Raw genomic sequence first — 22534 nt, forward strand, 5'->3', positions numbered from 1 at the left:
AACATTTAACCCCCCACTGTCACATTTTTCTGTTACTAGACGGCTCCCGTGATGGTACTCATTAAGGCGAAGGTGTGATGCAAAGTCATTACGACCAAACAAATTATGATGACTCCAAAATGTCACAGTGTGCTTCAACGCTGTTGAAACAAGCTGCTGATCCGTTCCACATCCACACACCTACACAGTCACCTCCACCTCGCGCTCCATCATTGGGTCGAGGCCCTTCAGAACTCTGCCACGGGACAGGAAACAGCCATACTTCTCTTCAATCTGTTCTTTCTGTTATTGTTGTTTTATCTCATCATTGTCCGGAAACAGCAGTGACTGATTACACTTGATATTTATTCTGCAACCAGCCACCAGGGGGCTTTAAGCCTTTTGGGGACTTTAAACTTGACATGGTAAAGATCTCTGTAGACTGATCAGCTTTAGAACAGAAAAAAAACCCTCTGAATTAAGAAAATATTCGGATTTGACAGTAAGTGAGGCTTTTAAAATGCAACTGGGGCTGTTTTGACGTCTCTATGACAACAAAAACATCACCGTTCTCCACTCCTGACAGATCATATGAACATATCAGTGATATTATTACTCATATATTGTTGTTTAGCATTTGGGTGTCTGGTTTCAACGTCTCATTTTTACTTTTATCAGAGAGAGAAACAAACCGCTCAGTCCCTCCATCAAACTGAGAAGCTCAATCTGGACCTGACAGGAACAGGAAGGTCCTCTATATTCAGCTTGACCGGCCAGTTTACTAAAACCATCCTTTATTTTAGGTACAGGGTGGGGGTGCGTTGAGGTAGGCAAGAATCTCGGTGGGTGGGAGACTCACACACACGCCTACACGCCTTAAGTGTCCATTCAGCAGAGTTTCGCCGCCCTTGCTGCACAGCCTACTCACCATTGTCCTCTCCTCCTTCTACGCGCTCTCAGATCTGTGATTCATCTGTGTGGCGCTCTGACATTCAGGTTCTCGTCTGTGTGCAGCCCACTCCCACACAGCAGCCCAGAGCCTGTGTCCGGACGGCTGTGGAAGGGAGCCGGTCCACCCAAAAACACTTTGATTCCACTGGACACGTGCATATCAGGCCCACAGGCCAAAGACCAGAAGTCGTCAGCAAGGGGCTTGTTCGATGAAAGCGCTTAATCACTTTAGTGATGCACGGTGCCGCAGGTGCAACACTGTGGCCCAGCTATACTCACTGTACCACACTTTGCTCTGAGAGGCAGAATAAACAGGACACGTTAAGGACAAATGTCATCTTAAATTATGTTCCAGTCACACGGTCTTGTGTTTAATGATTGTCAGGCATGCCGTGGTCATGGAACAACTTATATATTCTGTTGTTTTCTACGTCTGGAAAAAGTCTAAAATCATGATGGCAGCATATTCTAAAAAGAAGAAGTTTATATTTTAGTATCTTACGGCGTCATTACTGTTGAATCAGGGTCCGGTTGTGTGGAGTGAGAGGAATGTACGTGTCGCCCCCTTGTGTCCTATCAAGGGAACTGCAGCTGTGACCTCAAGACGGGGTCATCATTTTAAACCGAGTCATATCAACACTTTACAGGTTCAGCTGCTATTTGCGCCGTCCGGGTGTCCCAGTTATCACTTTTCTATCTACAGGATCAACAGGCTCAGATATTGATCCGATCCAGGTGAAACCTTCCAAATGCTGACGTCACTCAGGTCAACCGACTGATCAATATTTGACATGTTGAGGAAAATACCGACAGAACTCGAGCTATTACTATGAAGAGATTAGCAACTGCTTCCTGCCTCTCGCACCTAAGCCCACGTGATATGATTAGCGCTCCCTTTGATGACGCTGCGCTAATCTCGGGGGGGGGTAGGGGGAGCTGAGGAATTGATTAGCCGAGATGCTTGTCGGCATGGGAGAATACTCCACAAAGCCGACGCAAATGTTTTTGGCGCACTCTAAAACTTTCAAATTTGGTCACTAAAATCCACACTTCCAGATCACAACGGCAGAGGTTGTTCCTCCTTCTTTTAAAATCTTTTTAATGAAGTGTCAGAAGTGGAACGCCCGTTAACCCCAGCTGAGGCCAGGCTAGTCAGAGATGTGACAGATGGATAAAAAGGTCACAGCAAATACAAACTAGAAACATCACACCGGATAAAAAGATGTGATTGGATAAAAGCATAATGGTGTTTTACGGTTTATAGAGGACGGTGACCGGAGGAGCTGCTAATCCTGCATGCGATGGACACACACGGTCAATAAGTCTGCGGCGCGCGCTCGGAGGAAATGGTCACGCAGGTTAGGTACATTTATCTGAAGCAAAACTTCGGCCGAGATTCACGCCGAACTCCTTAGCAGCGACGCTTAGCAGCGACGTAGAGAGAACCGACACAGACAGAACCTCGGGCCTCTGATGGGGAGGGGGAGAAAGTTCTGTGTTTGGCAGTTTGTGGGGGTCCAGCAGCTCGGCTCTAAGCAGCCAGCAGCTCTCGCTCCGGCTTCTTTCTGGAACGTTCCTTCTCTGAAACACACACAGCACATAGCTGCTAACAGCAGTGTCTTTAACTGCAATGATTAATCTGCACTACTGACGATGATACGGAGCTAATGTTGGCCAGGAGAGTCTGTTCCACAAAACACACAAAGCAACAAACCTGGTTTCTTCTCCGGAGCTTCTGGAAGCTCATCTGAGGGAACTTCGGGGAGCTCAACATCTCCCTGGAATGGTTCAGAAGGACCAAAATCAGAGGAAGAACTCAAGAAAGAGAGTCAAACTTTAGCGTGGTCAGTTACCTGAATGATGGCGTCCAGCTCGGCCAACACAGCGTCTTCATCCTCCTGTGATAAGGATCCAGCCAGCATCTCATCTATTTGCTGCAGACACAAACACAGGTTTAGAATCAAACCTGGGGAGAGAGTCTTTAACACCACGCAGCATCCCTCCTACCCTTTGGTATTCGATGGAATCTTGAGTTTCATCCATGATCCGCTCCACTTCTTCAATGGACATCACCTGATGGGGAAGAAAAGAGTCCTCTCAACACTGAACAGTGGACGGCGACGCCGGGCCCAGAGTCACCCACCTCGTGCATTTTCTTCAGGCACTGATTTCCAACTTTCAGCCCGTCGATGACTTTCTTTTCAATCTGAGCAAACTCCAGATCTTGAACCTGAAATGACCAGAAACAAGAGGAGCTCACGGCACCGTTGCTGTTCGCCGCTGCGCCTCTGTGGAACCTCACGAGGGCTCACCATCGTCTCCAGGTTACTGATCTGATTCTCAGTCTTATCCAGAAGTTGCTCCTGGTAGCGCTTCTTCTTCAGCAACAGGAGTGCTTTTCTGTTAAACAGACATTTTTAGACAATCCAACCAGTGCCAACAACCTGGTCCGCCCATCTTAATCACGTGACCACGTGAGCCCTTGACTGAACTCACTCCTTTTTGCCATCTTTCAGCAGCTGTCGGGCTAAAAGCCTCTCCTTCTCCAGCTGCAGGTTGATCTTCTTCTGGTACTGTCGCAGCTTATCTCGCTGCTGTTTCAGTTGCTGCAATGCGAGAAAACAACGTTGGTTAAAACACTCATAATGAGTGTCAACATACCACATAGAAGTTTGGCTGCCTGTTTAATATCGGTCTGCACGTCCCCGACAAGTTGTACTCTTGATGGAGGACAGAAATACGATTAATAAAGATAGATGTGAATTTAGATATTGTAGCTGAAGTTGATTATCTTCCAGTTACATTTACTACCAATTAACCAGTTTCTTGGGTTGTATTAAGACTGGGACAGCGTTGAAAGTACAGTTAAAGAACCACAAAAACAATCAAACTGTCGTTTTGTTTTCACGGAGGCTGTAAAAAACTGACTTGTGGACGAGTACTGTGCACTAATGCAGTTTCTTTAGCTCGTTTGCTAATGCTAGCTCGCTGTGTCACTCGCCAAAATCGCTTTGTCTTGCTCTGTCACTCGCGTCTGTTTCTTTCGTCCAAAGAGGTTTCCCATTCTGACCCAGCATCCCAGCAACGCTGTCAACCGGGAAGAAAAGTCGAGGCTTATCCGATTTTATACTCTCCCTTTAACTTTGCAGAAGCAAACTAGACTAGTTTCTGCTTCATTTTTAGTCTGGTCGGCCACACCCACATCAGGAAGGACGGAATCCGGCTACGGACAATATACCTAAGCCGGCGGACAGACGAAAAGCGCTGTATATAATGGTGGTTTTACTGTAATATATGGGATTATCGAACACATCGGGTTATGAATGTCATAATCACGTCTGCGTCGAGAAAATAAAGTGTTTGATAAAGGCCCATCCTGCTCTCACGGTTGACTTTACTGCCATCTTGTGGTCGGATGATGGACTCGCAACACATAGACAGACTAGTTCTTAAAGTCTTAAGAACTGACTTAAAGTCTTCGACAACTGTGAGGGATTTAAGCAAAAAAGTTGTCATCTAAAATGCGACCAGCATAGTTCATTCAATAATAATACAATTTTTAAAATCTGTAAGGTTCAGACATAGTACAACCTGTGAATCATTGTAAATTATTGTAAAAATATACACTATACATACTTATTAATTTACCTGCACTTGCTGGTCTTTATGCACTTTTGATTAGATGCTTAACTGCATTTCATTGCTCTGCACCTGTACATGTGCATTACGATAAAACTGAATCAAATTTAATCTAGTAGTAGGATTGTACTATAAGATCTTATAATAGTATAACAACACAGTATAATAATCAGAAAATTTTGACGATTTGAATATTGCCCTCAAAATGTATAAATATGTCAGAAACATAGAAATGATTGTTTTTGTCATTTTTATATGGTTGTTTTAAGTTGGCTAATGTACATCTTAAAGGAGGCAGCAGACCAGTTTGGACCAGTTTGGACACTTCTTTTTTTTATTCCTTGGTCTCAGTATTGCCATTCTTGATGGCCTTTTCTTAATCTTTAAAGTTTTTGACTTTCTCATCATCCCTCTCAACTGCTGCTAGGAGTTGAGTGTCTTTTTCTCCGTTGACCTTTTGTTTCTCCTTTAATTCTTCCCCTTTTTCTTCAAGCGACACCTGTTGGCTCATCTCTTCTCATGCTTCAACACTTTCTTCTGCCATCACTGGAAGTTCAAACTTCATCTTCAGCTCCTTAATTGTTTTCTCCAAACTTTGGATGATGCTGGCCGCTCTCGTCTTTTTCACCTTTAACCTTCCCACTTTTCTTTTCCAGGCCTTTTCCAGCTCTCGGTTGGTTTTAATCAGCTCTTTGATCTTGGCCTTGGCCTTTTCCCTCTTTTTCCGCCTCTTGTTTTCCTTCAGCTGTTCCACTTTCTTCTCCCATCTCTGGAATTTCTGGGCCATCTCTCTTTCTGCCTCCAGCTGTTTGATTCTCTTCTCCAGGCTGCCAACTTTTTGGCCCAACCTGCTGTTTTTGTTCTTCAGCACCTTTATTTGTCTGCCAGAGCTCTGCTGTTCCTCCAATAACTCTCCAGCTCTCACCTGCTGAGCTCTGACTTCCGTTGGCACGTCGCCGACGTCCTGATGAGCTTTCAGTGCTTTTTCTTTTTTCAATTTTTTGACCTTTGCCTTCCACTGCCGTACCTGGTCTCGTCTCTTCTTTTCATTGATCTGGTGGACCCGTTTCTCCCATTGCTCGTGTTTCTCAGCCATTTCTTTTAGCAGTTCCACCTTGTTTACTTTCCTCTTCCAAAACGTCACCTCCTCCTCTAGAATGCTGTTTTCCTTCTCCAAATTCATCACTTTTCTCTTCCAAAGCTCTTCCTTTTGCTCCAGTTCATATATGTGTCGCTTCCAGCTTTTTTGGATCATAATGTTCTTCTGGTTTCTTTCCTCCAGCTGTTTGATGGTGCTTTGAAACCTCATCTCCTTGAGCCGCATCTCTTCCAGCTCAGCCGAGCTCTCGTGTTTGCTAAAATCTGGGAAGCTTTTGTCTCTGTCTTTCAGTCGGGGGCACATAGTCTCCGGTTTATTCCTCTCTTCCACCCTTTCCAGCATGAACCTCCATTTCATTTCCATCTGTTTCAGCTCCTCTGTGGATCTCTCCTGCAGATCTTTGTATTTGTTCTTCCAGAAGTTTGCATCCTCTGGACAGTCAGTGCCGTGTTCGGATTCCATCACATGCAGTTGTCTACTGCCGTTCTGTCTCTCAGACTGAAATTCTAAAGCCATCTCCCTAAGCTCTTTGTGCTACTTTGTATTCGTTGGTATTGTGCTAGTGTTGGAGGGACCCACAGACCACTGGTCCTTTGATCTTGAAAATCAAAGCAGCTTTTACTCTTGTGACATATCAATAAGTGTGTCACTATAGTGATATAACCGCCATTAAACACTGAACCATTAATTCTGGTAAATTCTGATTACTCCTGGGTCAGTTTAGCCTTGGTTGTCAAGGAGCCAAATCAAAATCAACAAACAGAAATTCACAAGAAAAACACTGAAATATTATGAGACTACAGCCAAACTGGCATCTTCAGAGATGAGATGTTTGTGTGTTCCAACGGGATCAGGATCTGGATAACAAGTTCCGGTTCTTTCTTGACCCGTCTTTGGGTCACAATCACAAAATCTGCCCGCTTAACCCTGGCCACCGGTGACCAGGATCACCGCAGAAACACTGCGTGGCAGAAAACGCCATTTCAGTTAACATTTATTTATTAAAAGGCTCATGAATGACACGTGTCCATTCAGACATGCAGAGGAAAATACAGCACACAGCTAAAACCTCCCAAAGCCGTTTGTTAAAAAGGATTGCATAAGGGAAAGAAAGGTTGTAAGTTTTCCCAGAAACAGTGCACTTTGACCACCACCAGGAAAATACAATAAAACGGATCCCATTTGAAACACGGAACACCTCGAGGCTCCAGTTGCCAGAGTCCAATCCGGTTTTTCCCATGTGAACGCGTACACGTGAAAGAGTGAAAGCGGTAAGATACCTGGACAGCTACATATCATGACCACGCGACACGTCTTCATTGCACTCAGGAAAATAAACATGATCATGTAGAATAAGCATATATGGAGAACCACCATAAACGCCATCCTTCCCACACCTCCAGCCAGTCTTAGCTGGTCTGTCTTGGAGGATCAGGGCTACATCTGTGCAAACATAGTGAAGTCTCAATAAAGTTTTCACATTTCAAAGAGCATCGACGCACTCCTAGACCATGACTTCCATTTCCTTATCTTGCCATATGGTCTGCTGCTCACACTTGGCTCCGCCTTCTGCAATTCATCAATAGGTGAAAACAAACAAGCAGAGCTGAAGAACGCCGCACAGCATCTGCTAGGTCTGGACAGAACTGAATTCTGGCTGGATTTCGCAGTTAACGCTTAAAAAAAAAACAAGCTGAAACCATCTCAGAAATAAACCATGCGGTACCACTCGCTGACGAGCAGATCCCCCTGTGAGATCTTTCCTTCAGTAGATAAAATAAGACCTGATCACATGATTAAATCCGATAAAGTCGCGGCAAACACTGCTGGACAGGAGGCAGGTATGAGCAGTAAACCCTGCCGGTGTTACCTGAAAAAAAAAAACCCAAACTTGTACAATTATTGGCTTGCTGATAGATATCAAATCAACAACACACCTGCATGTGCAGCAGTTAAATACAAAAACACAGCTACGAGGTTTCTATAACACACATACACCCATCAAGCAGGCTATAGTAGAGTCAATAAAACACATCAGGGTGGCAAAAAGTGGCACCGTAGTGAGACAGAGGCCACTCCAAAACATACATTCAAACAGAAATAATGATCAATAATCCAAAGTCCTCCCTTGAACAAGGCCCCACTGACGCGCGCGCCTCCCTTCAGGGACGCTGGGCCAGGCTAACGTCTGGTGAGGACAGTGTGCTACATGTACTGGCGTGCATAACAGCATTATCGGGTTATGTGTTCTGGCTCAAAGGTAATCCCTGCAGACAGGAAGGCGACGGGTCAGTGATGTCGTCCACCTGCCACACCTGGAAATGATCGGCCTCCTGAAGAACGTGCACGCAGAGAACAGTCCGGGGGGGACGAGCGTGAAGCTGCTGGTGTGAACAAGGAGAGCCGCCTCCTCCGCCATCAAACATCATCAGAAACCCACAGAACTGCGTGCTTGCATGTCTCTGTGTGTGTGTGTGTGTGTGTGTGTGTGTGTGTGTGTGTGTGTGTGTGTGTGTGTGGGGGGGGGGGGGTGCGGATTTGCTTTGGTACGATCGTGAATAGAGATCTGATCTGGTAGCATTTTTAAGAACCGTTTCACCGACACAGAAAACATGAAACAATGATCAAACGCCCTTATTGTAGCGCCTCCACCAAAGAGAAGAGATAATAAAGCATAAATATGTAGGACATCTCTCTGTATCCGTCTTTCTACTGTCTCCCCGTGAAAATAAAGAGTAGAAAGAGCAGTTTGTTTTAATGTTGTTCAGAAAACAAAGAGCACCTGTGATTGAGGGAGGCACAAAGGCCCCTCAGACCCAGAGGGAGGGGCCACACAGTTTGTACCCCAGACCTCAAGACGCTCTTGGAGCGTCAAAACCCAAACCGGGCACGGTCAACAATCCACAGTCCCGGTCCTGGAGTCCCACGTTCATAGCTGGTGCACGATACTGTCGGCGTGGTTAATGGACACGGGGCCATCTTGACGGAGGCGGCGCCACTGGAATGTTGTGCTGAGCGTTCCGACCTCGACTTCCTCGTTCTCCTGCTCCTTGGCAAATTCCATAAACACCTGCAGGACGCAGAGGCGGGATTAGCCTGTTCATTCCAAATGAATTGATGGAAGAGCGAGCGGCGAGCGCTTCACCTACCTGCTCCAAGGTCGACTGGGAGAAGTTGTACTCTTCAAAGTTAAACGTCTGTTTAGCTGAAGGCAAAAAAAGATAAAGGTTTATTTCTAAAACAGCGATATTCTTTCAACCCACCTCTGCAGGACCTCTGGCTCCACCCCTCACACCCCTGCAGGTATGTTCAACTCACCTTTCTCCAGCTCAGAGAAAGACTTGGCCAGTGATTCGATGTCCTCCATTGGGATCTTGTAGACCAGTAAGGTCGCGAAACTGCAAACATCACCAGTTCGCATGTTCACATTGTTCCACTAAATTATGGTAAAATCATATTAGCAGGACAAAAAAAAGGACACTGATGTCTATATCTAAAGCTATCAGGTGTTTTTAATGCGGCTTCATTTCCTGTAAGTTTGTATTATCTATGAGGACGTTAGAAACCATCTTAAGAGGCAACGGGACCTGACGGTTTTGCTGCTGCAGACAAGAATCCCGGGAACGCTCAGCTCGGTCTCACCTCTCCTGCCGCGAAGCGTGAGGGAAGATTCGCAGGATCTCTTTGTGCAGCAGCTCCGTCTGCTGCAGCCCCGTCAGCTCCTCTCGCAGTTTCACCTCCAAACTGTAGCCTCGACCGTATTTCCCTTTCAAGTGCTGGATGGTGCCGATGCACCTGGCGGATAGAGAAGAGAGCGTGAACATCGGGATCCGACGCCCGCCGAGGACGAGCCGGCGCCCGGGGGGACCCACCTCAGCTGGCCCGACACCATGATGGCCACGCGGTCGCACACAGCCTCCGCCTCCTCCATGTAGTGCGTTGTTAGGATGGCGCCGCGCTGCTGATTCTTGAACGCAGCACGTATCGCCCTCCTACACAAAGGTGATTTATTTCGTTTCTACAGGGAAGCCGAGGGTGTGTTGGCGTGTTTGTGTGGACGACGTCACCTCAGATGTTGGTGTGTGATGAGGACATTCTTACCACATGCGATGTTTTGATTTGGGGTCCATCCCTGATGATGGCTCATCCAGCAAAACCACCTGAGGATTCCCAATCATACTCAAGGCAAAACACAACTGTAAATAAAAAAACAAAACGTGGAACTTGGAAACTTGTTTTGACTGTTGATGTTCGGTGGAGGGTGTTGAGGCCTGGCTCATGAGGAAGAGCGTGTAAGCATGTTCTCACCTTCCTCTTCAGTCCTGGCGACAGGGTCTTGGCTTGTTTATTCAAGTGGTCCTTGAGCTCCAGAGCATTCACCACACTGACAACAGACAACAATCGGGACCTTTAACACCTGATCGAGATTTTTTTAAGAGTTCCATTTCAAAGATAGACTCACCGCGAGATGATACCTGGTACATCTGGTCCTCGCAGACCTTTGATGGCAGCATAGATCTCCAGGTGCTCCTGCAGAGTGACCCTGGGCCACAGTGGGTTCACCTGTGGACAGTAGCCTACGTGCTCCAGAGGACTGTCTGTGTGGTGAGATTCTGTGCTGTAATCTCCCATCAGCACCTGCACAAAAAGACCCGACATCACTTTAACGACGGAACAGGTGTCACTTTTTCCAGTGTTTGGTTGGGTTTCACGGGCAACCGTACCTGACCTGCTGTCGGGTCAGTGTCACCTGACAGCATGTGCATCACAGAGCTCTTCCCTGCTCCGTTGGGGCCCAGCAGTCCAAGAACTTCACCTGGAGACAGAAAGCTTTGTTTAAACCTGCTGCAGACCCCGCCTCCCCCTGAGCAAATCAAGAATACCTTTCTGGACGCAGAAAGAAATGTTCTTCGCGGTCACTTTCCTGGTCTTGTTCAGAGAGAAGCCTTCTCTTTTGCCTTTGTGCTCCTTCCTCAGGTTGCTCACCACCACCACTGGCTTCTGAACATTACAGAGATGTGGACTTCTTACATTTACATACGAGGTTCCGTGTGCAGTGAAAAACAGCGACTCACCTCCTCACAAGAGCGGCAGCTGAGCGCCTCCTTCACGCGAGCCTTCTCCATCTGAACGTCCTCGTCCTCGTCCAGACCTTCCTCTGGGTTTTTCTCCACTTTGACTTTAGACTTGGTGGAGATCCTGTAAAAACATCCGTCATGGTTGCCTCGAATACAGCGGCTGTTATAGTTATTTATGCTATCAATCGGACCCGTTTCCAGATGGATCTGAAGTCTAACCTGCAAAGCTGATCGCGTTTCATCGTCCTCCCTCCATAGCGGATCTCCAACCAGCGAAGCAGGAAGAGCAGCAGGATACACTGAAGATAGGGCTGAAGACAGAAACACACTGGATGTTAGCAGAATGCAAGCATTTGCACGTTTGAGTGAATATAATCAGAGTCGGTACGTACAGCCACAATTGCAATGACCAAGTTCTTCCACAAAAGGCTTTCTTCATACATAGAGGAAGGGAAGGTTGCCTGTGGAACCAATTATCCATGGTAAGAATTTCCCAACATGCTTTGTGTTTAAGAACTATAACAGGAAGTGGGCAGCGCATCAGGGAATTGTGTAACCCGTTAAAATCTCACCTTTGTGATGCAGTTGAGGCAGCCCATCAGCGGATACAGAGGGTTGAATAAACACAGAATGTTGTCCAAGTTTCTGGCCAGTTCCAGATTATCATTGGCAAAGAACTGAACCAGCGTGGCCGAGACCACACACACCTGAAATATAAAACCACATTTGTTCTCCAACTCAGCATCCAAGCCCTGCTGGTTCCAAATGCAACTTCATGCGCATCCGGACTCACCATCATTGAAATGACGGCAAAGAAATCTCTGTTGCTCTGGACTTGGGCAAAACCAAAGGAAACTACGTAGGTTAGCAGAATCATAGCTGGGCCAAAGCCAGTGATGCATAGGACCTGCGAGAGGAGGTGAAAGCAGGATTTTAACCAGAATGTCAACTCAACATGCTCCACCCAAGCACCACTGGAAAATTGAAGTCCTTAAGTTAAGTTAGAGGTTGAGGTTTGATCCTTAAAGGGAAGCAAACCAGAAACTTCAATAACTTGGTGTAGGGATAAGTGACAGCAGTAACGAACCACGGCAGTGAGGTTACTAGAGGTGAGCATATCTTCGGTGTGCAGCGAGAAGAGCACGGCTGTCATGGAGGAGAGGATGAGGTAGCAGAAGGGGATGTCGACAGCTGCCTGGCCACACCAGTAAGCCGACGGTATCAGACCAGAGATGCGCAGAGTCGAGCGGCACTTAATCTTCAGAGAAATCAGAGCAACACGCATGTCAAAGGGAGCCGTGTGACAAAAAAAACCAAAAAAAACACAACTCATCCTCCCGAGTCATCACCTCTCTGTCTTGCGTGTGGTCCATTGCAAAATACGCCGGCATTCCAGCTGCCAGCATTCCCAGTATGATGGCCTCTATGTACACCAGAGTGTAGGAAGTAGAATCTGGAATTTGCTAATGGGACAAGACAGTTTGAACATGAGTCTCTTTAAACAACACTGGAGGTCAGGATCAGTCATGGGCGTCAGACTCACGTAATCAAACGGTTTGGTCCAGGTTCGGATTCGGCCGGTGCCGTTCAGCCCTCGTAGCAACGCGTTGCTCAGTACATTGACAGCCATTGGCAGGGAGTGAACCGTGGTGCTGTTGAAGGCAATGCTGTAGCTGAAGCCCTGTTATCCAACAGAGGAGAGGGCGTTAAAGAGTCAACCTCACTTCATCCCAATATAAATCTCTCAGCTGAAGGACTCGGAAACCCTCAAACAAATGGCTCTTCACTCAGAAACACTAGAACCGCATTAACCGTAGGCCGCTGGCCAACGGCAGCTTTCTCAAATATGAAGCATCAGAAAAAAGCAATATGCCCATTCAAGTGACCTTGTTGGATCCCGTCACATTGAAAGCAGCACTGTGGGGGGCAGCAGACATGTAGTCATTGTGTTTCATCATCTCCACTCGGATGTTCTGGGCCTCCAGGTTGTGGATGAAGTCGGAAATATCAGAGTCTGTTTACAAAAAAAAGAGAAAACGATCTGAGAGGAGGGGCAGCAGAAGACACAGCAACAGTCGTTTGTTGGAAAATGTCTGCCAGACTCACCTGAAGAGTTCTGAACCAGAAGGCTGGTCATATATTTCTGGGGCGCCTGGTTCCTTTTAAGGAGGTAAATGGGCAGAAACTGGCGGCCAGGAGAGTGAATCTGGATATTTCCCGTGACCAGTGAAAGTATCAGTACCGCCGCAACAAACATCATGAACAAGGCCAGGCTGCACGAGATTCACACAGGAAGACCCAGGTTGGATAGGGTTTCAAATTCATCAGGAATTACAACAGAGCCCGGAAAAATGGACGGATCAAGTCCAAAAAAGGGGTAAAAGTCCTCAGCACTCACGTGTAAAAAAACGCCTTCCTCTCCCTTCGCATGTTGAGCATGTGCAACCAGGACATGGTGCTGAACTGCTGCCGCCACAGAGCCTGGCCCGACACGAAATCTGACTTGCCATCTGAGAACATCAGCAGCTTCTGGTCCGTGGCGTCCTCGGAGACGCTGTCGCAATCCTCTTCTGTTCGCTCCCGATTAAAGACGCTGTAGTCTAAAGACAGGCAGAAAAAAAAAATGAGTGAGGGCGTTTTCGTGGCGTTGCGTGCCCCGTTGGCGTCGGCAACACACGCACCCGCTTGGTCTACTTCCGTTTCTGCCTCTAACCGGAGGAACACATCTTCAAGGGTTGTCATGGAAACCCCGTAGTTGGTAACTCCCAGATCAGGCTGACCGTCGAGTTCAGAGAACAGACCTATTAAAGACACATTCATGAGGACCCGCTCCTGGTTTAAGCCGTTTCACACAGAAATGTCCCAAGATGCATCTGGCCAGTCTGTTTCCATTAAAAACAGGCTGTAAATGAGGGAGTTTTTTTTACCGACGACAAACAGCTGCGTAAAGCACCTTCTAAATTTTCATTATGAGACTGCTCCTCTCTCTCTCTCTCCTTAAGACAGTTTGATTTCTACCTGGGAACGTGTCCATGCTCTCAAACGGAAGCGTGAATGTCAACTCGGCCTCATGCTGCTGAGTCAGCTTTGCCTTGGCCACGTGACGCTTCACCAGTGAGGTGATCTTTTCAGTCTCACACCTGCCACTGATGGACATTCTGTAGAACATGCATCTCAAATATTAAAAAAAAGTACTTTTGCACAATTTCCAGAACCCATCAGAAGGTGGAGGTACTCACCTGAGATGATACCCGACGCCACACTTAATCTTGAGGTACATAGAAGAGCCAACACACTTCAGCTGTCCCTGGGAGATCACAGCTTTTCGATCTGTAGGAAGCAGCAGAAATAACATCAGGTTATTTTTTGGTTCCTCCACGTGTGCAAACGCGTTCAGAATCAAAAGTTGGTACCAGCAAGTATGTCGGCCTCGTCCATGTAGTGCGTGCTGAGGACAGTGACCCGGCCTGCTCTGCGGCTCTTCAGCAGAGACCATACCTGATGTCTGGAGCAGGGGTCCATGCCTGCCGTGGGCTCGTCCAAGAGCAGGATCTGAAAGAAGTCAGTCCCAAACCCACATAAGTCCTTTGGCTCTGAGACTGATTAGAAAAAAAACTGATGAGTGAAAGAAATAAAGTCAAAATTCCGGGCACCTTTGGATCTCCCAGAATAGCAATGCCGACAGAGAGTTTCCTCTTCTGGCCTCCACTCAGGTTCTTGGCTTGGGCCGTCATGATCTTCTCCAAGTCCAGATCCTTTAACACTTTTTCCACCTATCAAAAGAAGCCACATTAACCAGCTCAGTTCATTTCTACCTGACCAGAACCGGGAGTCCTGCACCGTTCCTCAGATGATGGCTTCACCTCAGCGTCTGTATCTGCTGCTGGAATCCCTTTAATGGCTGCAAACATCCTCAGATGTTCCTCCACAGTAAGCACATCAAAGATAATGTTGAACTGGGGGCAAATCCCCACTAGTTGTTTCATTTCTGAACCTTCTGCGATCTCTGCTACAGGGGAGCCATAGATGGTCGCCGTGCCATCAGATGGCGGGCAAATGCCACACAAGATGTTCAGGAGAGAAGATTTTCCAGCGCCGCTGTGTCCCAGCAGAGCGGTGATCTGCCCCTCGTAGATGTCAAACGTCAAACCTGAGGAAAGGGCGGACAGATTTCTGGCTAAAATCAGCATTCCGCAACATCCTGAAACCTGAACAGTGGTTATTTCTGGAGCAGCGGATAAGACTTGACATCAAATTGGAGGAAAAAAGAAAAGTGCTGGTGGTCACCTCTCAGAGCCTCCACCACGCCGTTCTTCTCTTTGTACACTTTGTGGATGTTGCTGATGCTGCCAGAAGAGAAAAAAAACCCCCCACACACATACGATATAGAAACAGCAGTTATAGAAACAACAAACAGAACTCGGGGGTTAATTTAAAAAGAATTTTGTGAGCGCATGCTGAAATGATGTAATACTTTTACCAGATAGCTTCTTTTCCTCTAAACTCCGAGGAAACGGGCTCCACGGACTCGCCCCCCCTGGGAGTGCTGTGCATCTCCGTGTCATATGCCGAACTGACTTCCACGTAATGTTTTTTACTTTTGGACCAATAGGACGGCTTCAGGAAGTACACCAAAGACCTCCTCATTCTGTACTCACCTGTGTGAACACCAAAGCAACATTAAAATAAAGAGCTCTAACAAACTCAGGGTAAAGGGTAACACTCGGAGGGAAAGGTGTGACCTTACCAGGTAGCACCTGGTCCAGGTAGATTGCCAGTAGTAAGTAGAGGATGCAGTCGACAAACAGCATAATAAGTGGAACATAGAGGGGGTGGGGGCCATTTTTCAAGGAGGAAAATACAGCACTGTCTCCCTGAGCCTCCAGGTAAACCACCTGTCATGTAGACAGAGGTACACAGAATCGATCTGATCATGTTCATGGCACCGGCTATAAAGAGCTTTAAGGCCCTTCACAAAAAACCATTTAGATTGTCAAGGACGACAGAAAGTGGAGGTTATTTGGATTTCGGCAGCCGTGTCCCCGTTACCTGAGCGATCCCAATGGAGAAGGCGCTCGGGGAGAGCAGACACAGGAGCCAGACCAGCGGCTGAGGGAAGTCCTTCATCAGCACGGTGAAGAGCGACAGGCAGCCGAACACCACAGTCAGCATGGAGCCCACCGTGCTAGCAAACTTGGGCTTCTTAAACAACGGCGTCAGCATGAAGGAGAAAAAGATCTGTGGAATGAGATAGAAGAGCAAAAGCTGGCTCAGACTGTAATGCAATGGAGTAAACATAACTGTAATGCACTTGGTGTTGCCATGGTAATCCCAGGCTGCTACAGCTGATTATTCTGTCACCCCAGTTGTACTTACTGATGATATCCCATAGAGGAAGATGAGGGTGAAAATAACAAAGAAGTCACTGTTCGGGAACAGGGCGGTGCACGTGGCAATAATGGCCATCAGGATGGACATGATGGTCACCAGGCCAGCATACAGCAGGCCCCACGACAACCTGCGATACAGCATAAAAGCTTAAACCATACACATTATACACGGTTTCTTCCATATAAGAGGAGTCAAACCAAGGTCGCGCACTGGAGCAATCGGTGCCCCTCCGTTCTCACCAAAAGGCGGTGTCATAGAGCCCCATCATCGTCATGGTGTCTTTGAGCCGGTGCTCCTTCTCAGCGGCCACGTTGACAATCAGGAAGGTGACGAAAGGCGTGAAGGCCAGGACCAAGTAGATGGAAATGAGGGCATGGGGGAATTTCTGCACCTCCACAGAGCCTGGCTGACCCATCATGACCGCCTTCAGGTCCAGCTCGTTCCAAACCGAACGCTTCGTTTTCATCTGGGCGCCACAGACGAACCACATCCGGGGACCAAAACGGTAGGGAGGAGCACAAGCACATCAGATGGGAAAACATGGAGCGTCAAAAGAAATCCCACTCAAAAGAAATCCCGTCTCACCTGAATGATGGCTGCATCGATCACAGACTGGAGGCGGATGAAGCCAGAGTACCAATAATTAGCTGCTCTGCAGTTCACAGAGTTGGACAAACAGGTGGCTAAAACAGAACAAAAAAAAAAAAAAGGAACCCAGGTAGGTGATCATCTAGTTGACATGACGTGAATTTAGTTAAATCCAAAAGTTACCAAAAGACTCGGTGTAATCACTGGGCTGGGGAAGCTGGTCATACGGGAAGCGTAGCCTGTAAGACATGGCAGAAGGGTCCATGAACACAACCCCGACAAAGCTGGACGGCTCATACAGGCTGGCGTTCTCTAGGTCCTCCTCGGTGGCAAACATCTCCAGGCGATACTGCATGTCTGAGAAGGCAAAAGGATAAAAACATAAAAAGCCCAAACTATTTAAAGGAAGGCTACTGTAGAATTGAGAGTTATTAAGCTGACTGACTCATCTCCTGAGCCACCTGCTCCATGATGGAGCTTGTGACGTTGGTTATCGGTGTGTAGCCCAGGCCCTTGAAGGAACGGTCTTCACGCTCCAGCTCCACAGTGCTGATGCCTCCATAATAGGAATGAGGATTCAGGTTGTTTATGGCTATCAGGAGCGCCAACAGTAGCAAAGGTAGGATTAGCTCCTGCAAGAACGGACACAAATTGCATCAGTTGCTACGGCTCTTGACTGGAGGACATTTTACTAACTTCCAATGCCAAAAAACACACTTTACTGCTGAAAATTCCACTGGGGAGTTACTTTTGCCGAAAAATTAGCCGAGTAACAAAATAGGAAATTATTTATGGCGGAATGTTTTTCCTGGAGCCACTAAAACCCCAAAATAAAACTGTCCACAACTGACGCAGCCTCTGCCCTAAAGGCTTGTGAAAAATGCTGGAGCTACCTGAAGGCTCTGTTGCTTGGTCCTCCATTTTATAAGCAAATTCTTGTACAGGAGACTTTTGGTTTGGTACCAGACTCCAGCATCTCTTCTCTTCACCGGCTGCATATTTGCAGCATGCCTCATGTGGCTGATGTACAGATGGGAATTTGTCTCCTTTAATCCAGCCTCAGCTGCAATTGAAAAAGAATTAAGCACTTCCATCACGGTCAGTCACCATCATAGAGCAGAGGTGTCCAGATCCAGTCACAAGGGCCACGATTAAGCCAGGTTTTCTGTCCTACCAGGTAGACAACGCAATCCTTGGAGAAAGCATTTACTGGAAGGACAGAAAACCTGGCTTGACAGTGGTTCTTGAGGACTGATTTTGGACACCCCTGATATACAGATCCCCTCGCATTGTTGCAAATATTTTATAATACTGTTTCACAATAGAAAGGAAGATTTGTTGCTAGCTGTTTAGACACGAATGGCTGTGTGTTGCTGTTTCCAGAGGACAGATGATCTACACAAGCTGCAACTGCCGCTTTAAGTTACGTCAAAGTTTCATTCCAACAGTGATTCACCATGAAAAGATGCAACAAAATACAAAATGTTAATTTTTAAATTTCTATTTCAAATATGAGGTTTGTACTCACTTTGCGAGATGCTGTACACAACAGCCTAGAAATGTGTCAATTTAAATCTACACAAATGACATTTCTCTGTTTTTCAAACACAAATCTGGTCAAAGAACTGATGTTATTATTATTTGTATTTTCAGTAAATAAAAAAATTTAAATGCTGAATTTAATTTAGTTAATTTTCAGAAAATTACTAAACTGAGCTGACACAAGTAGGGAATCACTAATAGGTCTGAACAATTTCATTTTTGTATATCTCTCATTAAAATATATATTTTATTATATTTTACAGTAAAATATCAACAATAAAGTATGAGTGTACACAAGTGCTATTCACAGATTTAACAATATAGTAGGAGATATTTAACGATATAGGACCATCTGTAAATTAAAACTAGGGGTCTACTAAAATGTCGATTCATTACGCTAGAAATGTAAACTAAAAATCCCCTTTAGTGGTGAATATTGGGTGTTCACAACTGGAAAAACCAGTGTTTCTCATGAAATAACCCTGATTTATGATGACAGGCTAGCTCTGCAGGAACCGACGATGGATATTTCTGCGCTTCCCTCTGCCTTTTCGTGCCGACGCTGACTACAAATGAGGAAAGTAAGGCGAGGATTTGCAGAAATTTGCAGTTTTACGGTTAAAAACAGAGGGAAAATAAAAATGCGTGTCTGTCACCGCGCTGGTGGCAAAAAAAAACGACAGAGCGCACAAGCGGACAACAGGCTAACAAGCTACAGCAACACAGCCGATTGTGACTTGGGAACACCCGCAAAGGTGATGTGAGAAGCCGGCCTCTGAGGTACTCACGAATAAAACGCATTAAGACATGTCTTTCTCCTGCTCGTAGCCCGATAATCTTCTAATTGATCCCAAAGTGACTCATAAACGTCTGCCTTGTTTCTGTGTTGCTACTTCCTGCTGTCATTGGCAGCGCCCAGACAATTGTGAAATCAACCAATCAGAGGCGGCTTCCGCGTAGAGTGACAAGCGAATGGACCAATCAGAATCCGCACACACAAAAATAAATTCCAGTGTAAAAAATAAATAAATAAATAAAAAATTATTATTGTGACTAAATTGCATATTAAATTAGGCATGTTTGAAACATATCTTACAACTTTCTGCCCCAGAAAAACAATTTTTGGAATATGGATTTACTTTAATACATAAATGGAAGAAATGTTTTCATACATTGCCATATTTGCAAAGACCCCACTGGCCTAACCCGTATGGTCATACTTTATTCAAATTCATATGAAATCAGAAAGAAAATATTGTTTGGGAAAACTGAATGCAGTTCCAGAAATGTGTAGTCTTGTGATTGATATAAAAATATTCTTTCCTTGAAGAGTTGAGCTATCTGATTTGTGCAACATCAACATGTGTAAATAAAACCTAAAGCAACAAGTGAAATGAGAAAGGTGCTACACAACATGTCTGTGTTGGTGTGCACTGTCGCGTCCTTGCAGTTGATTAAAGAGCAACAAATGTCTGTAAGAAGGTTCCTCTATGTCTCTGAATTGAAGAAAACGGTGAAGCGATGGGGGAACAGGCAGCTGCTGGACAATACTGGTCCTCATCAAAAGATCTGGTCCCAACATTAACCTGATCTGCAACCTGCAGATGTGGGACAGGGAGACAACAGTATCTACAGGGAGAGGAAAAGGATTACAACAAAATGTCCAACACATTATTAAAGATGATTGTCAAATTTGCATTGTAGTTTTGTTAGCTGTGAACTGTCACATTACCAAAATGTGTCCATGGTTTCCAAGTCTGCTCCTCCCGCCTTCTATCCAGAATGGATTTTAAACTTTTGGGCAGAGTCGTCCAATTTACAAACTCAAGCAAGTAATTCAAAGCGTCACCGTCAGCGTGTTCAAGCCTGGAACATCAAACAGAGCATGAAATAACTTTAGATTACATTAATTATTAAACGATATTTAAAAAAAAGACTTACACGTGTGGTTGGAGAAGCAAAGAAGGTTGTAGTCCTGCCTTCAGAAGCACAGGAAGCCAGCAGGGGGCAAACTGTACATGTTCCAACGCCACACACAGGAGCTCCCTCAGCTCCTGCAGCTCTAATACAATTTTCCCTTCATGCTGTAATACAGAGCTGCCCCTGGTTAAGGTTTCAGGTGGAGAGATCCATCTGTACTCAAGTATTAGCTGCAACAGGTCCGTTTGGTCTGTGGCCAGAGCATAAAGCCAGTCCTCCTCTTTCAGATGGGCCCCTGCAGCCACCAACAACCTCACTGACTCACTGAAAGATGAAAACCGGAAAAAATCCATTGCCTGCATTCTTAGTGATGCCATTGGGAATGTTTAATGATGTCATATGCGCTGTCTTACAACCTGTATGGACCGTCTGATGTGTGAGACAAAGCCAAGGAAAGTGGTGAATGGAGTCCCAGAACGTGCGTGCAGTCCTGCGCATCCGGGCTGTAGCCTTCACTCAAGAGCGCCCGTACACTCCCGCTCTGATGCCTGTTGACGGCTACATATATCGGACTCACCATTCCATCGCCCTGGTCACACACACGATCTGTAGCAGCTATCAGCCTTTTCAGAACACTGGAGATGGAAAAAAAGAAGACAAAAATGTATTTGTAGATTTTTTAAAAAGATGGCTTTGCATAGACCTAAGAGAGGTTATTGCGTTTGTGTGAAATGATAATGTGAGCATCCTTTCAACAGCAAAAGTGACACCGGGATAAAAATCCCTGAAATTCAGACGCGTCTTATCAGTACCCAATGTGTCCAAACTCAGCAGCAGCATGAATGGCAAGTTGGGGCCAGTCACGGCTGCAGGCGACATTTGGATCTGCTCCGTGGTCCAGAAGGAATTCTACACAGTTCTGATGACCCTCTTGAGAGGCGATCAGCAGCGGCGTGGCCAGATCCGCCGCCTGCGTGTTTACATTGGCGCCTAAAAATGTGTGAATCAAATCAAACAATTAATTTTTGGATGAAGGAGAAGGTAGCTGGTGCGTGGGAAAAGAAGTGGAAACAATCTCTTAACACCAAATCACAACAGCAAAATACTAAAAAGATAAAGAGGAATGACATATTCACCAGCATTGACCAGGATTTCCAGGCATTCCTGTTTTCCATACTGCGCAGCCAAAAACAGAGGGGAGATATTGTGGTCGTCTAGTGCCTCCAGGTTACACACCCCCACCAGAAGTTGCACAATTTCACTGTGACCCTTAAGACATGAAAAAAGTAAATGTTAAAAGCAGCAGATCTTTTCAAATGTTGAGTGAGCTCTTGTGATTTGAGTAGTTACTTCATAAACAGCTTGATGAAGGCAGGTCCAGCAGGAAGCAGTGTGTGTCCCGTTTACCTCTGCACCATGTCTGACCAGCAGCTCCACAATGTCCTTGTATCCACCGTGAACCGCTGTTGGGAAACAGTAGCAGGCAGATATGTAAATTTGGCACAACCCGATTCCACCAAACTTGACAATGTGCAGAATCATACCTGCATACAAAGGGCAGGAAGAATCATTTGTCAGGTGGTTAAAGTCAGCCCGAGCTCTCAGCAGAAGCTGGACAACTGCCACGTGTCCGTGTTTTGCTGCCAGGTAACATGCAGATTCCCCTTCGTGTGTTAAAGAGTTTACAAAGATGCGGCAATGACGGGAAGAGCCTGTTGTCCAAAAAAAAAGTCTCAGTGTGAGATTCAGATTTGCAGTCGTCAGGGTAACACAGAAATGATTAATTGGAGTTGGGAATTTTTCTACAACGGATCTAGTCTCGAATTCACTGCAACCAAATTTTTCTGCTCTTTAAACAAATGAGGTACAATTATGAGTTGTCACCTGAAACAGTAGCCAAAATTTCCTTCACACACTCCTTGCTGCCAGCTGCTGCTGCCTCATGCAGCGCATTCCATCCGCGGTTGTCTCGACAGTCCACACTAAAACCTCTTCTAATCAGCCTCCTAACCTGCTTCCAGCAACCTGTGCGAGCTGCGGCAGCAACACTGGACACGGTGTCTCCGTAACATTCTGTAAAGTCCATACTCTGCGTTCAAAAAGAACGTCTATTGATAGAGTTCCTTACCTCCAAAATGCTAAAATTGATGCTAATTTCAATAAAACCATCACGAAACAAGGCTCTCATCTCACGTTAATATAGTTCAAACCCCAAACGTTTGTTTCGAATTGACGTTATTATTCCATTTTGAGAAAACCTTTTATCCTCAGACAAACGAAGCCAAAATGTCAAAAAACACACACAAAAAGTGACGTCGAAATCGCGGGTCGCGGTTTGATGGCGTCA

The 22534-nt window shown here is 46.0% G+C and overlaps 3 protein-coding genes across 6 annotated transcripts; all 3 read right to left on the reverse strand.

Moving 5' to 3' along the window:
- Positions 1-1752: 1752 nt before the first annotated feature.
- Positions 1753-4159, reverse strand: chmp6b (charged multivesicular body protein 6b). Its single transcript, XM_003961056.3, has 8 exons — positions 3932-4159; positions 3427-3536; positions 3243-3330; positions 3074-3160; positions 2938-3003; positions 2784-2864; positions 2645-2708; positions 1753-2511 (listed from the first exon to the last, which is right to left on the reverse strand). The coding sequence occupies exons 1-8, from the start codon at positions 3992-3994 to the stop codon at positions 2462-2464; spliced, it is 609 nt and encodes a 202-aa protein (XP_003961105.1). The 5' UTR covers positions 3995-4159; the 3' UTR covers positions 1753-2461.
- Positions 4160-6652: 2493 nt separating this feature from the next.
- Positions 6653-19255, reverse strand: abca5 (ATP-binding cassette, sub-family A (ABC1), member 5). 2 transcript variants are annotated; one of them, XM_011606214.2, is made up of 38 exons: positions 19056-19255; positions 17619-17788; positions 17171-17357; positions 16909-17082; positions 16723-16820; positions 16377-16603; positions 16123-16264; positions 15796-15984; positions 15494-15641; positions 15227-15404; positions 15034-15092; positions 14610-14896; positions 14400-14519; positions 14160-14298; positions 13986-14076; positions 13765-13904; positions 13428-13547; positions 13145-13346; positions 12853-13019; positions 12633-12760; positions 12290-12427; positions 12096-12209; positions 11834-12004; positions 11540-11653; positions 11319-11453; positions 11139-11207; positions 10966-11057; positions 10744-10867; positions 10552-10666; positions 10393-10484; positions 10131-10306; positions 9977-10052; positions 9770-9864; positions 9541-9660; positions 9311-9463; positions 8987-9066; positions 8818-8873; positions 6653-8738 (listed from the first exon to the last, which is right to left on the reverse strand). In XM_011606214.2, exons 1-38 carry the CDS (start codon positions 19066-19068, stop codon positions 8598-8600), a joined length of 5040 nt encoding a protein of 1679 aa, XP_011604516.1. In that variant the 5' UTR covers positions 19069-19255; the 3' UTR covers positions 6653-8597. The 2 variants fall into 2 exon arrangements, with proteins under 2 accessions (XP_011604516.1, XP_003961104.2); XM_003961055.3 differs by having other exon boundaries at positions 8239-8738; positions 10552-10669; positions 19056-19251.
- A 131-nt stretch (positions 19256-19386) lies between these two features.
- On the reverse strand, positions 19387-22501 carry asb3 (ankyrin repeat and SOCS box containing 3). Of its 3 annotated transcripts, XR_003887739.1 has the most exons (10): positions 22072-22501; positions 21732-21899; positions 21538-21650; positions 21324-21456; positions 21000-21177; positions 20601-20822; positions 20209-20511; positions 20000-20133; positions 19580-19896; positions 19387-19498 (listed from the first exon to the last, which is right to left on the reverse strand). XR_003887739.1 is itself a non-coding variant. In XM_029833073.1 (9 exons), the coding sequence occupies exons 1-9, from the start codon at positions 22271-22273 to the stop codon at positions 19673-19675; spliced, it is 1677 nt and encodes a 558-aa protein (XP_029688933.1). In that variant the 5' UTR covers positions 22274-22501; the 3' UTR covers positions 19387-19672. The 3 variants fall into 3 exon arrangements, 2 of the variants coding, with proteins under 2 accessions (XP_029688933.1, XP_011604588.2); XM_029833073.1 differs by having other exon boundaries at positions 19387-19896; XM_011606286.2 differs by having other exon boundaries at positions 19387-19896; positions 20604-20822; positions 22072-22500.
- Positions 22502-22534: the final 33 nt, after the last annotated feature.

Source organism: Takifugu rubripes, chromosome 1, assembly GCF_901000725.2.
Source record: "Takifugu rubripes chromosome 1, fTakRub1.2, whole genome shotgun sequence".
NCBI lineage: Eukaryota > Metazoa > Chordata > Actinopteri > Tetraodontiformes > Tetraodontidae > Takifugu > Takifugu rubripes.